The sequence below is a fragment of the Lolium perenne genome, chromosome 3 (genome assembly GCF_019359855.2).
Source record: "Lolium perenne isolate Kyuss_39 chromosome 3, Kyuss_2.0, whole genome shotgun sequence".
NCBI lineage: Eukaryota > Viridiplantae > Streptophyta > Magnoliopsida > Poales > Poaceae > Lolium > Lolium perenne.
The window spans coordinates 239,103,222-239,116,361 of record NC_067246.2 but is presented as its reverse complement, the minus strand read 5'-3'; the positions used below and the strand labels follow the sequence as shown (position 1 = coordinate 239,116,361).

General features: G+C 43.9%; 1 protein-coding gene across 1 annotated transcript; it reads left to right on the top strand.

Moving 5' to 3' along the window:
- The first annotated feature begins 9,897 nt into the window (after positions 1–9,897).
- On the top strand, positions 9,898–12,887 carry LOC127343883 (uncharacterized). Its single transcript, XM_051370079.2, has 3 exons — positions 9,898–10,874; positions 12,211–12,369; positions 12,438–12,887. Exons 1-3 carry the CDS (start codon positions 9,987–9,989, stop codon positions 12,759–12,761), a joined length of 1,371 nt encoding a protein of 456 aa, XP_051226039.1. The 5' UTR covers positions 9,898–9,986; the 3' UTR covers positions 12,762–12,887.
- The last annotated feature ends 253 nt before the right edge of the window (positions 12,888–13,140 follow it).

Sequence of the window (13,140 nt, the reverse complement as noted above, 5' to 3'; positions counted from 1 at the left end):
ATCTTTACAAATGTAAACTAGATTATTGACTCTAGTGCAAGTGGGAGACTGAAGGAGATATGCCCTAGAGGCAATAATAAAGTGATTATTATTTATATCTTTATGTTTATGATAAATGTTTATATATCATGCTATAATTGTATTAACCGAAACATTAATACATGTGTGATATGTAGACAACAAAGAAGTCCCTAGTATGCCTCTTAAACTAGCTTGTTGATTAATGGATGATTAGTTTCATAATCATGAACATTGGATGTTATTAATAACAAGGTTATATCATTCTATGAGTGATGTAATGGACACACCCAATTAAGCGTAGCATAAGATCTCGTCATTAAGTTATTTGCTATAAGCTTTCGATACATAGTTACTTAGTCCTTATGACCATGAGATCATGTAAATCACTTATACCGGAAAGGTACTTTGATTACATCAAACGCCACTGCGTAAATGGGTGGTTATAAAGGTGAGATTAAGTATCCGGAAAGTATGAGTCGAGGCATATGGATCAATAGTGGGATTTGTCCATCCCGATGGCGGATAGATATACTCTGGGCCCTCTCGGTGGAATGTCGTCTAATATCTTGCAAGCATATGAATAAGTTCATAAGAGACCACATACCACGGTACGAGTAAAGAGTACTTGTCAGGAGACGAGGTTGAATAAGGTATAAGAGTGATACCGAAGATCAAACCTCGGACAAGTAAAATATCGTGTGACAAAGGGAATTGGTATCGTATGTGAATGGTTCATTCGATCACTAAAGTCATCGTTGAATATGTGGGAGCCATTATGGATCTCCAGATCCCGCTATTGGTTATTGGTCGGAGTGAGTACTCAACCATGTCCGCATAGTTCACGAATCGTAGGGTGACACACTTAAAGTTGGATGTTGAAATGGTAGAACTTGAATATGGAATGGAGTTCGAATATTTGTTCGGAGTCCCGGATGAGATCCCGGACATCACGAGGAGTTCCGGAATGGTCCGGAGAATAAGATTCATATATAGGAAGTCATATTCCAAATTTGGAAATGATCCGGTGCATTTATGGCAGGTTCTAGAAGGTTCTAGAAAAGTCCGGAAGAAATCACCATGGAAAGTAGAGTCCCGGAGGGACTCCACCTTGCATGACCAGCCAACCCTAAAGGGGAGGAGTCCAAGATGGACTCCCCTAGGGTGGCCGGCCAACCCACTGATACGTCCCCGACGTATCCATAATTTCTGTTGTTCCATGCTTGTTTTATGACAATACTTACATGTTTTGCTTGCACTTTATGATGATTTCATGCATTTTCCGGAACTAACCTATTAACAAGATGCCACAGTGCCAGTTCCTGTTTTCTGCTGTTTTTGGTTCCAGAAAGGTTGTTCGGGCAATATTCTCGAAATTGGACGAAATCAACGCCAAACCTCCTATTTTTCCCGGAAGGCTCCAGAACACCGAAGAAGAGTCGGAGAGGGGCCAGAGGGCCACCAGACCATAGGGCGGCGCGGCCTGGCCTGGGCCCGCGCCACCCTATGGTGTGGAGCCCCCAGGTGCCCCCCTGCGCCGCCTCTTCGCCTATAAAATCCCTTTCGACCTAAAAACACCGTACCAATTGACGAAACTCCAGAAAGACTCCAGGGGCGCCGCCGCCATCGCGAAACTCCAATTCGGGGACGAGAACTCTGTCCCGGCACCCTGCCGGGACGGGGAAGTGCCCCCGGAAGCCATCTCCATCAACGCCACCGCCTCCACCATGCTCCGTGAGTAGTTCCCCCATGGACTACGGGTTCTAGCAGTAGCTATGTCGGTATACTCTCCCCCATGTACTTCAATACAATGGTCTCATGAGTTGCCTTACATGATTGAGATTCATCTGATGTAATCGGTGTTGTGTTTGTTAGGATCCGATGGATGATACATTATGATTAGTCTATCTATAAAGTTTGTGAAGTTATTGTTGCTGCAATCTTGTTATGCTTAATGCTTGTCACTAGGGCCCGAGTGGCATGATCTTAGATTTGAGCTCTATATTGTTGCTTAGATTGTATCTACAAGTTGTATGCACATGTCACTGTCCGGAACCAATGGCCCCGAAGTGACAAGAATTGGGACAACCGGAGGGGATGGTAGTGATGTGAGGATCACATGTTTTCACGGAGTGTTAATGCTTTGCTCCGGTACTCTATTAAAAGGAGTACCTTAATATCCAGTAGTTTCCCTTGAGGCCCGGCTGCCACCGGCTGGTAGGACAAAAGATGTTGTGCAAGTTTCTCATTGCGAGCACGTACGACTATATACGGAAAACATGCCTACATAATTAATAAGCCTGATGTTCTTTCTTAATGCTTTGAATCCTATCAATTGCCCAACTGTAATTTGTTCACCCAACACTTGTTATTGGAGAGTTACCACTAGTGTAGATCGCTGGGAACCCCGGTCCATCTCTCATCATCATATACTTGTTCTACATGTCATTGGAAGTAGTATCAACTATCTTCTCGTGCCATTGCTCTCATATTGCTATTACTTTAGCTGTGTATTCTTTGTTACTACTGCTCTCATATTACTGCTACTTTCACATCACCCTGTTGCTAGTGCTTTTCAGTGCAGCTGAATTGACAACTCAGTTGTTAAGGCTTATAAGTATTCTTTACCTCCCCTTGTGTCGAATCAATAAATTGGGTTATACTACCCTCGAAGACTATCGCGATCCCCTATACTTGTGGGTTATCAAGACTGTTTTCTGGCGCTGTTGCCGGGGAGGCATAGCTCTACTCATAAGTTCACCTGGGGAGTACACTCTACCTCTCTCTCTGTTTTATTTTATTTTGTTTTGCTTAGTTTACTTTTGTCTGGTTTATTTGTGCTTAGTTTATTTTTGTCTAGTATTAGTTTGCGTAGTTTACTTTTGCTTAGTTTATTTTTGTCTTGTTTTATTTGTCTCATATACCCAAAAATCCATAAAAATTTGAAAAACCAAAAAAATTAAAAACTGCTGTTATGGGAGAACCTACAACCTACTTGGAGCTCATAGAATGTTATAATAATTATAGGAAATCAAGAGCTGGTGAAATAATGAGTGCTATGATAGAAAAAGTGAATACAATTGCTAAAATCTTGCTTAAACGCCATGATATAAACTGTTGCTCTCAACAGGATACTAAACATCTTAAATTTCAATGTGGCTTTAGTGAGGAATTTTTAATTAAGAACTATAATCGGAATTGCTATATTCATTATGGGTTCGAAGAGGTAGAACAATTTGTCGTGTTTATGGGAGCCTCTGAGATCGAATCCTTCATGGTTGAGAATTATGAAACTTGTGTTGTTTGTAAGGACCTTAAAGATTATGTCTCTTCTATCCTTAATTGTTGCATAGAATGCTTCGGTAATAATCCTTATATCATTGATTATAAAGAGAGACACATTAATGCACAAGAATGCACTCACAATTTGCAGGAACCGGTGGAAGAAGAAATTGATGAACCTGAAAGCTCATTGGATGAAAAAGAGGAGGAAATTGATGAACCTGAAAGCTCATTGGATGAAAAAGAAGAGGAGAGCGACGAACAAAAGGAGGAAGAATGGATTAGCTACCCATGCCAACCTTCTAATGAGAGTAACTCTTTATCCCTTACACTATTTGATTGTCCTCCATGCTTACCGAAAGAGGTTGAATGTTATGTTCCTGTGGATTCTCTTGAAATAGTACCTATGAGTAATACTTGTGAGAATAATTATGCTACTGTTATTTATGAAAATCCATGCTACTTTGATAAATCTTATGATAATGCTTTGTTTGTGCCTGAAGTCGAAATGCATGGTACTAAAGAATTTTGCTTAGCAAATGTTTATGATAAAGCTCCAGATGATGGTCCTATGTTACTTGATACTATTAATTGTACTACTAATGAAAATGGGATTGGAGAGGATTTGACTTTATCTATGTGTCCCATACCTCTTGAGATTGATCAACTACCTTGTTATATTATTAATAAAAGTAAGTTTGAAAGTTTTAAATCCACTATTCTTGAACTTGATACAAATTATATGTTTGTGGATCATGAAAAGTATGCTGCATGTGATAGATATATTGTTGAGTTTGTTCATGAAGCTACTGAAAATTATTATGAGAGAGGAAAATATGGTTGTAGAAATTTGTATGGTACTAAAACACCTCTCTATGTGCTGAAATTTTTGAAGTTACACTTGTTCTATCTTCCTATGCTTGTTACTTTGCTTTTCATGAACTTGTTTATTTACAAGATTCCTTTGCATAGGAAGCATGTTAGACTTAAATGTGTTTTGGATTTGCCTCTTGATGCTCTCTTTTGCTTCAAATACTATTTCTTGCGAGTGCATCATTAAAACTGCTTAGCCCATCTTAATGGCTATAAAGAAAGCAACTTCTTGGGAGATAACCCATGTGTTATTTTGCTACAGTACTTTGTCTTATATTTGTGTCTTGGAAGTTGTTTACTACTGTAGCAACCTCTCCTTATCTTAGTTTTGTGTTTTGTTGTGCCAAGTGAAGCCTCTAATCGAAGGTTGATACTAGATTTGGATTTCTTTGCAGAAACAGATTTCTATCTATCACGAATCTGGGCTGTTTTCTCTGTAGGAAAATCAGAAAAATACGCCAATTTACGTGCGTGTTCCTCAGATATGTACGCAACTTTCATTAGTTTTGAGTTTTCTGATTTGAGTAACGGAAGTATTTTATTAAAATTCGTCTTTACTGGCTGTTCTGTTTTGGCAGATTCTGTCTCTGTTTTTTGCATTGTCTCTTGTGGACTTTAAGCGAGCTTTTCTAGACGTAGAGAGCTGTAGCTAATGTTTTATTGAGTTCTTGCAATGTGCCACTACAGGACCAAGGTGGATTCAAATTTTTTTGAGTACTAACCCCTTAATGAAGTTTATGAGAAGTTTGGTGTGAAGGAAGTTTTCAAGGGTCAAGAGAGGAGGATGATATATGATCGAGAAGAGTGAAAAGTCTAAGCTTGGGGATGCCCCCGTGGTTCATCCCTGCATATTTCAAGAAGACTCAAGCGTCTAAGCTTGGGGATGCCCAAGGCATCCCCTTCTTCATCAACTTATCAGGTTCCTCCCCTGAAACTATATTTTTATTCAGTCACATCATATGTGTTTTACTTGGAGCATCTGTGTGTTTATTTTCATTTTGTTTTTGTTTGAATAAGATGGATCCTAGCAATCCTTGATTGGGAGAGAGACACGCTCCGCTTTTTCATATGAACACTTGTTCTTCGTTTTACTTTTAATGTTCAATGATAAAAGTTGGAAGCTACAATACTTATTGTTTGGTTGGAAGAAGAAAATGCCTCATATGTATTGGATAATTTGACACTTGGCAATTGTTTTGAGCTCTCAAGTAGATCATAAGTTTTTGCATGTAGTTTAAATCTATTAGTGGAGAACTACCGTAAAGCTTGTTAAAATTGGTTTGCATAATTGATCTCTCTTAAGGTCTAGATATTTTCTGGTAAAAGTGTTTGAGCAACAAGGAAGACAGTGTAGAGTATTATAATGCTTGCGATATGTTCTTATGTAAGTTTTGCTGTACCGGTTCATACTTGTGTTTGCTTCAAACAACCTTGCTAGCCTAAGCCTTGTATCGAGAGGGAATACTTCTCATGCATCCAAAATCCTTGAGCCAACCACTATGCCAATTGTGTCCACCATACCTACCTACTATGTGGTATTTCCTGCCATTCCAAAGTAAATTGCTTGAGTGCTACCTTTAAACAATTCAAAATTTATCACCTCTGATTTGTGTCAATGTTTTATAGCTCATGAGGAAGTATGTGGTGTTTAGCTTTCAACCTTGTCATTTACTTTTGACGGACTCTCATATGGACTAGTGGCACATCCGCTTATCCAATAATTTTGCAAAAAGAGCTGGCAATGGGATTCCCAGTCCCAAATTAATTAACCAAAATAGACACTCCTCCATGGTATGTGATTGTTGGACGGCACCCGAAGGATTCGGTTAGCCATGGCTTGTGTAAGCAAAGGATGGGAGGAGTGTCATCATAATAAAACTAAAATAAAAAGGCACTCCTTCATGGTATGAGATTGTTGGCAGGCACCCGAGGATTCGGTTAGCCATGGTTTGAGAAAGAAAGGTTGGAAGGAGTGCCACCCAAAAATAAAATAAAATGGGAGCCGCTCTTAAAAGTCCGGTTGGCGAGGTAGTTAGTGTACCCATTACCATTCGTTGACAACAACAAACACCTCTCAAAATTTTACTTTTTATGCTCTCTATATGTTTTCAAAACCAAAGCTCTAGCACAAATATAGCAATCGATGCTTTCCTCTTTGAAGGACCATTCTTTTACTTTTAATGTTGAGTCAGTTCACCTATTTCTCTCCACCTCAAGAAGCAAACACTTGTGTTAACTGTGCATTGATTCTTACATACTTGCATATTTGCATTCATCATATTACTTTGTGTTGACAATTATCCATGAGATATGCATGTTGAAAGTTGAAAGCAACCGCTGAAACTTATATCTTCCTTTGTGTTGCTTCGATGCCTTTACTTTGAATCTATTGCTTTATGAGTTAACTCTTGTGCAATCTTTTGATGCTTGTCTTGAAAGTACTATTCATGAAAAGTTTTGCTATATGTTATCTATTTGTTAGCAACTATAGATCATTGCCTTGAGTCACTTCATTCATTTCATATGCTTTGTAATAGTATGATCAAGGTTATGTAAGTAGCATGTCACTACAGAAATTATTCTTTTTATCGTTTACCTGCTCGGGACGAGCAGGAACTAAGCTTAGGGATGCTGATACGTCCCCGACGTATCCATAATTTCTGTTGTTCCATGCTTGTTTTATGACAATACTTACATGTTTTGCTTGCACTTTATGATGATTTCATGCGTTTTCCGGAACTAACCTATTAACAAGATGACACGGTGCCGTTCTGTTTCTGCTGTTTTGGTTCCGAAAGGTTGTTCGGGCAATAGTCTCGAAATTGGACGAAATCAACGCCAAACCTCCTATTTTTCCCGGAAGGCTCCAGAACACCGAAGAAGAGTCGGAGAGGGGCCAGAGGGCCACCAGACCATAGGGCGGCGCGGCCTGGCCTGGGCCCGCGCCACCCTATGGTGTGGAGCCCCCAGGTGCCCCCCTGCGCCGCCTCTTCGCCTATAAAATCCCTTTCGACCTAAAAACACCGTACCAATTGACGAAACTCCAGAAAGACTCCAGGGGCGCCGCCGCCATCGCGAAACTCCAATTCGGGGGACAGAACTCTGTCCCGGCACCCTGCCGGGACGGGGAAGTGCCCCCGGAAGCCATCTCCATCAACGCCACCGCCTCCACCATGCTCCGTGAGTAGTTCCCCCATGGACTACGGGTTCTAGCAGTAGCTATGTCGGTATACTCTCCCCCATGTACTTCAATACAATGGTCTCATGAGCTGCCTTACATGATTGAGATTCATCTGATGTAATCGGTGTTGTGTTTGTTGGGATCCGATGGATGATACATTATGATTAGTCTATCTATAAAGTTTGTGAAGTTATTGTTGCTGCAATCTTGTTATGCTTAATGCTTGTCACTAGGGCCCGAGTGGCATGATCTTAGATTTGAGCTCTATATTGTTGCTTAGATTGTATCTACAAGTTGTATGCACATGTCACTGTCCGGAACCAATGGCCCCGAAGTGACAAGAATTGGGACAACCGGAGGGGATGGTAGTGATGTGAGGATCACATGTTTTCACGGAGTGTTAATGCTTTGCTCCGGTACTCTATTAAAAGGAGTACCTTAATATCCAGTAGTTTCCCTTGAGGCCCGGCTGCCACCGGCTGGTAGGACAAAAGATGTTGTGCAAGTTTCTCATTGCGAGCACGTACGACTATATACGGAAAACATGCCTACATAATTAATAAGCCTGATGTTCTTTCTTAATGCTTTGAATCCTATCAATTGCCCAACTGTAATTTGTTCACCCAACACTTGTTATTGGAGAGTTACCACTAGTGTAGATCGCTGGGAACCCCGGTCCATCTCTCATCATCATATACTTGTTCTACATGTCATTGGAAGTAGTATCAACTATCTTCTCGTGCCATTGCTCTCATATTGCTATTACTGCTGTGTATTCTTTGTTACTACACGCTCTCATATTACTGCTACTTTCACATCACCCCTGTTGCTAGTGCTTTTCCAGTGCGATGAATTGACAACTCAGTTGTTAAGGCTTATAAGTATTCTTTACCTCCCCTTGTGTCGAATCAATAAATTGGGTTATACTACCCTCGAAGACTATCGCGATCCCCTATACTTGTGGGTTATCACCCACCTCAAGGAAAGGTGGGAGTCCCACCTTGGGTAGGACTCCCTCCTTGAGTAGGTTTCCCACATATGGGAGGTTTTAGTGTTGGGGTCTTATTCGAAGACTTGGACTAGAACTCTTGGTGCTTCCACCTATATAATGAGGAGGAGAGGGAGGGGGGCAGCCACTCTTTGGCTCAGCCTTGGCTGCACCCCTTAGAGGGCCGGCGCCCAACCCCCTTTCTCTCCCCAAACCCTAGCGGTCTCTCTCCTCCACCACATCCCGCACGCTTAAGCGAAGCTCCGCCGGATTTCTCCACCACCACCGACACCACGCCGTCGTGCTGTCGGATTCAAGAGGAGCTACTACTTCCGCCGCTGCTGGAACGGGGAGGTGGACGTCGTCTTCATCAACAACCGAACGTGTGACCGAGTACGGAGGTGCTGCCCGTTCGTGGCGCCGGAAGCGATCGTGATCAAGATCTTCTACGCGCTTTTGCAAGCGGCAAGTGAACGTCTACCACAGCAACAAGAGCCTCATCTTGTAGGCTTTGGAATCTCTTCAAGGGTGAGACTCGATACCCTCTCGTTGCTACCGTCTTCTAGATTGCATCTTGGCTTGGATTGCGTGTTCGCGGTAGGAAATTTTTTGTTTTCTATGCAACGTTATCCTACACCTCTTGGGGTTCGCCAACAGTGTGAAGTCGGCGTTACGACGAGCACTTGACTCTGTCGAACGTTTCTGCTCCCTCGCACCGGCTCTACACGCTCCACTGCTCCATCATCTTCCTCCTCGATGAAAGAATCGAGCCGGGGTGCGGTGAATCGACGACCATGGCCTCATCTTCTCGAGCACCGCTTGCCGCTCGTTGTCACCGTTTTCGATGCTTCCGTGCCTCCCTACCCTCATCGATGAAGCTCGAGGTGGATTTCCCGGGTCAAAAGGAACTCCTGGCGTCCTCCTCGGCGTTCCATAGCTCCCGGATGTCGAGCGTCGTCTTCCGCCTCCACTCCGGTTGGTCATCTGTGTCGAGTAGGAGGGAGGAGGGGGGCTACCTCGCTGGAGTACGGCGGCGGCGGTGACAGATAGGCCGGTGGTGGTGCCATGGAGTGATGGAGGTGTTAGGGGAATGGCTGATGGGAACCTCCTAGTTACCTTTGATTAGATTTTTTCTTCAAATATTTTGATTTTTTTAATCGGGGCGATCAAGTGGGTCCTAGTATGTCAGGAAATTGGCACTGACAGGTGGGTCCTACCTATCATTTTTGGTGTCAATTCAAGCAATGTGCGACTGCGATTAATGTTTTTTGCGAAAACCTCGACCAAACGTGGTTTTTTTTTGCTACCGAAAAATAAAGTTATACTAGTACTAGAATTGAAATTTAGCCTAAAAAGTAGTGGTTTTATGCTATTAACTCCCATGTTTTCCATTTAATTCGGGCTACACAGGCTGTTCGCGTTCGATCGTGGTATGGAAGGAGATGGCGGGCCGAGTCGAGCCCGGCCCACCTGAGTCATGTGTCAATCTCTTTGTGACTTTGTCTGCATTGTATTCAGATTGTAAATAAAAGGAAGGAGTTCAGAAACTTGCGGCGTACACAGTCGAGCCCGGGGGCCTCCAAGATCCGCCGTCTTCCTGACCCAGCCCGGATCCATCCAGAACCCTCCTTCCTCCCCTCCGAGATGCCACGCGCACCGAAGAACCGCGCCCCCGCCAAGCGCAAGCGCCGCCGCCGCCCCCGCCGCGGCAAGGGCGCGGCCGCCGACGCGCCCGACTGCTTCTCCAGCCTCCCCGACGACGTCCTGCTCGCCATCACCAGCCGCCTCCCGACCCGCCTCGTCGTCTCGCTCTCCGTCCTCTCCCACCGCTACCGCAACCTCCCCGCCATGCTGCCCCGCCTCGACTCCCTCCTCCTCTCCGCGCCCCCCTTCCCGATCCCGCTGCCCGCCACCCCGCCGCGCCTCCTCCGCCGCCTCGACATCGCCCCGACCAAGCGCGTCAAGCCCTCCGACTTCCGCCGCGCCATCGACAGCGCCGCCGACCACGGCGTCTCCGAGCTCGCCGTCCGCCTGCGCCGCCGCGTCTGCCTGCCCAAGCGCGTCTTCGCCATCCGCTCCCTCACCGTGCTCTCCCTCAACACCTGCGCCGTGCCGCGCCTCTCCGCCGTCGCCTGCGCCGGCCTCCGCACCCTCAAGCTCCACCGCGTCTTCGTCAACCAGGACATCGTCACCGCCATCCTCTCCGCCGCCACCAGGCTCGACACGCTCGAGATGGTCTTCTGCACGGGCTTGATCGGCGGATGCACGGTGGAGTCGTCCTCGGTGAGGACCTTCTTGTTTAGGCCAGCTCTCGAGCAGAAGGCGGTCACGCTGACCGCCACGGGGCTGAGGACAATCACGGTCTACACGCGGCCCAAGACGCAGAAGGTGCAGCTGGCGCCTTCGCCCGATGTCAGGAAGGCATACCTGCACGTCGCCAAGTTCCGGGAGATGATCTCCTTCAGGATGCGGCCCTTCTTGGATGCTGCCGCGCGCCTAGCTTGCCTCACTCTCAGAGGCTTTTCCATGCTGGTGAGCTCTCTCCTGCATTGCATCCATCATACGATCTACTACTTACTTTATTACCTGCTGCATTGTGTTTCTCGCAATGTTAATCTGTCTAGATCTGGACTTGGTTGCTATCCATGATTAAATCACTGGTCACAATATGCTTAGTCATTAGATTGATGCCATCTGATGAATGAAAGCCACAGCAAGGCTACAGGTTACTTGGTACTGATGTAGTATTGCAGTTGTGCCCTTGCCTTGCCAGAAGCCAGTGATCCATGTAGGTCAAGCACTCAAACTGCAAAATCAGTCGAACACTATTAATTAGTATAAACTTGAGTAATGAACTTAATTCATGGTTGTTATGCAGTAGGATTGTGACATCTTATAATTTGTAGATGCAGTGGAGGTACTTGTGATACTTGGTATGATGCATTGAATTCTTATGTTTAACTGCTTCTGGTAAAGAGGATTCACTGATTCATGTAAATGTAACAAATAGAACTAAATTTATTGCTTGCTGCTGCATTGTGTTTCTTGCAATGTTAATTTGTCTAGATCTGTACTTGGTTGCTATCCATGATTAAATCACTGGTCACAATATGCTTAGTCATTAGATTGATGCCATCTGATGAACGAAAGCCACAGCAAGGCTATCTCATCAATATCAGCTGCTGCAGTTTATGATGATTGCTCAATCTTATGGAGTGGTTTTGGTAGAGTTACGATTGAGGATTGTGATAGGGAGGCCAACAAGGTTGCACATGAACTAGCTAGGAGTGCTTTTATTTCAAATTCTTCATGTATTTGGGTGGAGGAACCCCCTAGTTTTATACTGAACGCTCTTGTAAACAATGGCATTCCTTCAAAAAAAAAAAGGCTACCGGTTCCTTGCTGATGTATTGCAGATGTGTCCTTGCCAGAAGCCAGTGATAAAATAGGTCAAGCACTCAAACTGAGAAATCAGTCGAACACTATTAATTAGTATAAACTTGAGTAATGAACTTGGTTCTTGGTTGTTATGCAGTAGGATTGTGACATCTGATAATTTGTAGATGCAGTGGAGGTACTTGTGATACTTGGTATGATGCATTGATTCTTATGTTTAACTGCTTCTGGTAAAGATGATTCACTGATTCATGTAAGTATAATAAATAGAACTTAAGTATATTAAGCTTATGTAGCAATTTGTAGATGTCAGAAAATAATAAGTGGCTGAAGTCACTACTTAACACTAATTTTTCGACTTGGATCTGGGTCTAACCTAAGCAATAAACATGCATAACTCTATTTTATCTGATCTGCAGATTTGCTATCTCGTTGTTTTGATCTCATATGTATTGTTGTGCCCACTTTTTAGCTGTTAGCTGGTGAATATGAAGATACTGCCAAGTTGCCAGTTACATTTCAAGACTTGAGGACACTATCAGTGAGCTTGGATTTCTCGAGCGAATCAGAAGTTGTTCTCCTGGCGAAGCTGCTTGAGAGCTGTCCTAACCTACAACAGTTGACTGTTTCGGTATGCATCTTTACCACTTCTGGGTTTCATCGAGAGGTTCATTATTAACGCACCTTCTTCCATGCTAGGCTGCTGAAAATAAGAAGAAAGATGCGTGCCGTGAGAAAGATGTGTGCCTTGAGGCTAATCTCAAGGGGATGCTGGCAAATGTATCATGCATCACTGGGAGCCTGGCGCAGATCACCTTTCTTGGATTCAAGTCTGAACAATATCAGAAGGACCTCCTCTTTTGCCTATTAAATCGAACAGCTAATCTGAAGAAGATTGGAGTGCAGTTTCCAGAGAGCGAGGAAGCTGTTGTGAGGTGGGCTTTGCAAAATAGGAAAGCCCCAATCGAGAGAAAATCTACTCTGTATAACCTCCGCTTCTTGGAGTTGGAGTATGGCTCGTAGTTTACACATAGGTAGCTAGGTTTGTGCGACATCACATGTACCCTTTCCATGTACATACATTAGTTTTAACTTTCTTGTGGACATGACATGGCATCATTGCAGTCTTGAGTGGTTGCATTCTTTAAATATTTAGGTGAAAGTTAGAACACAGCAGAGATTTGAGACAAAGTACACTAAAGATTAGATCTGTAAGAAAAATGCAGAATAGATGAAAATCTGGGGTGTGGATTCCATTGCATAAGGATAAAGGATTCACTCCTCGGATGAGCCAGCAGAATAGATGAAAATCTGGGGCGTGTTTTCCATTGCATAAGGATAGAGGATTCACTCCTCGGATGAGCCAGCAGAATTGAGAACAAGCAAGTGCGTGGGTACTAGG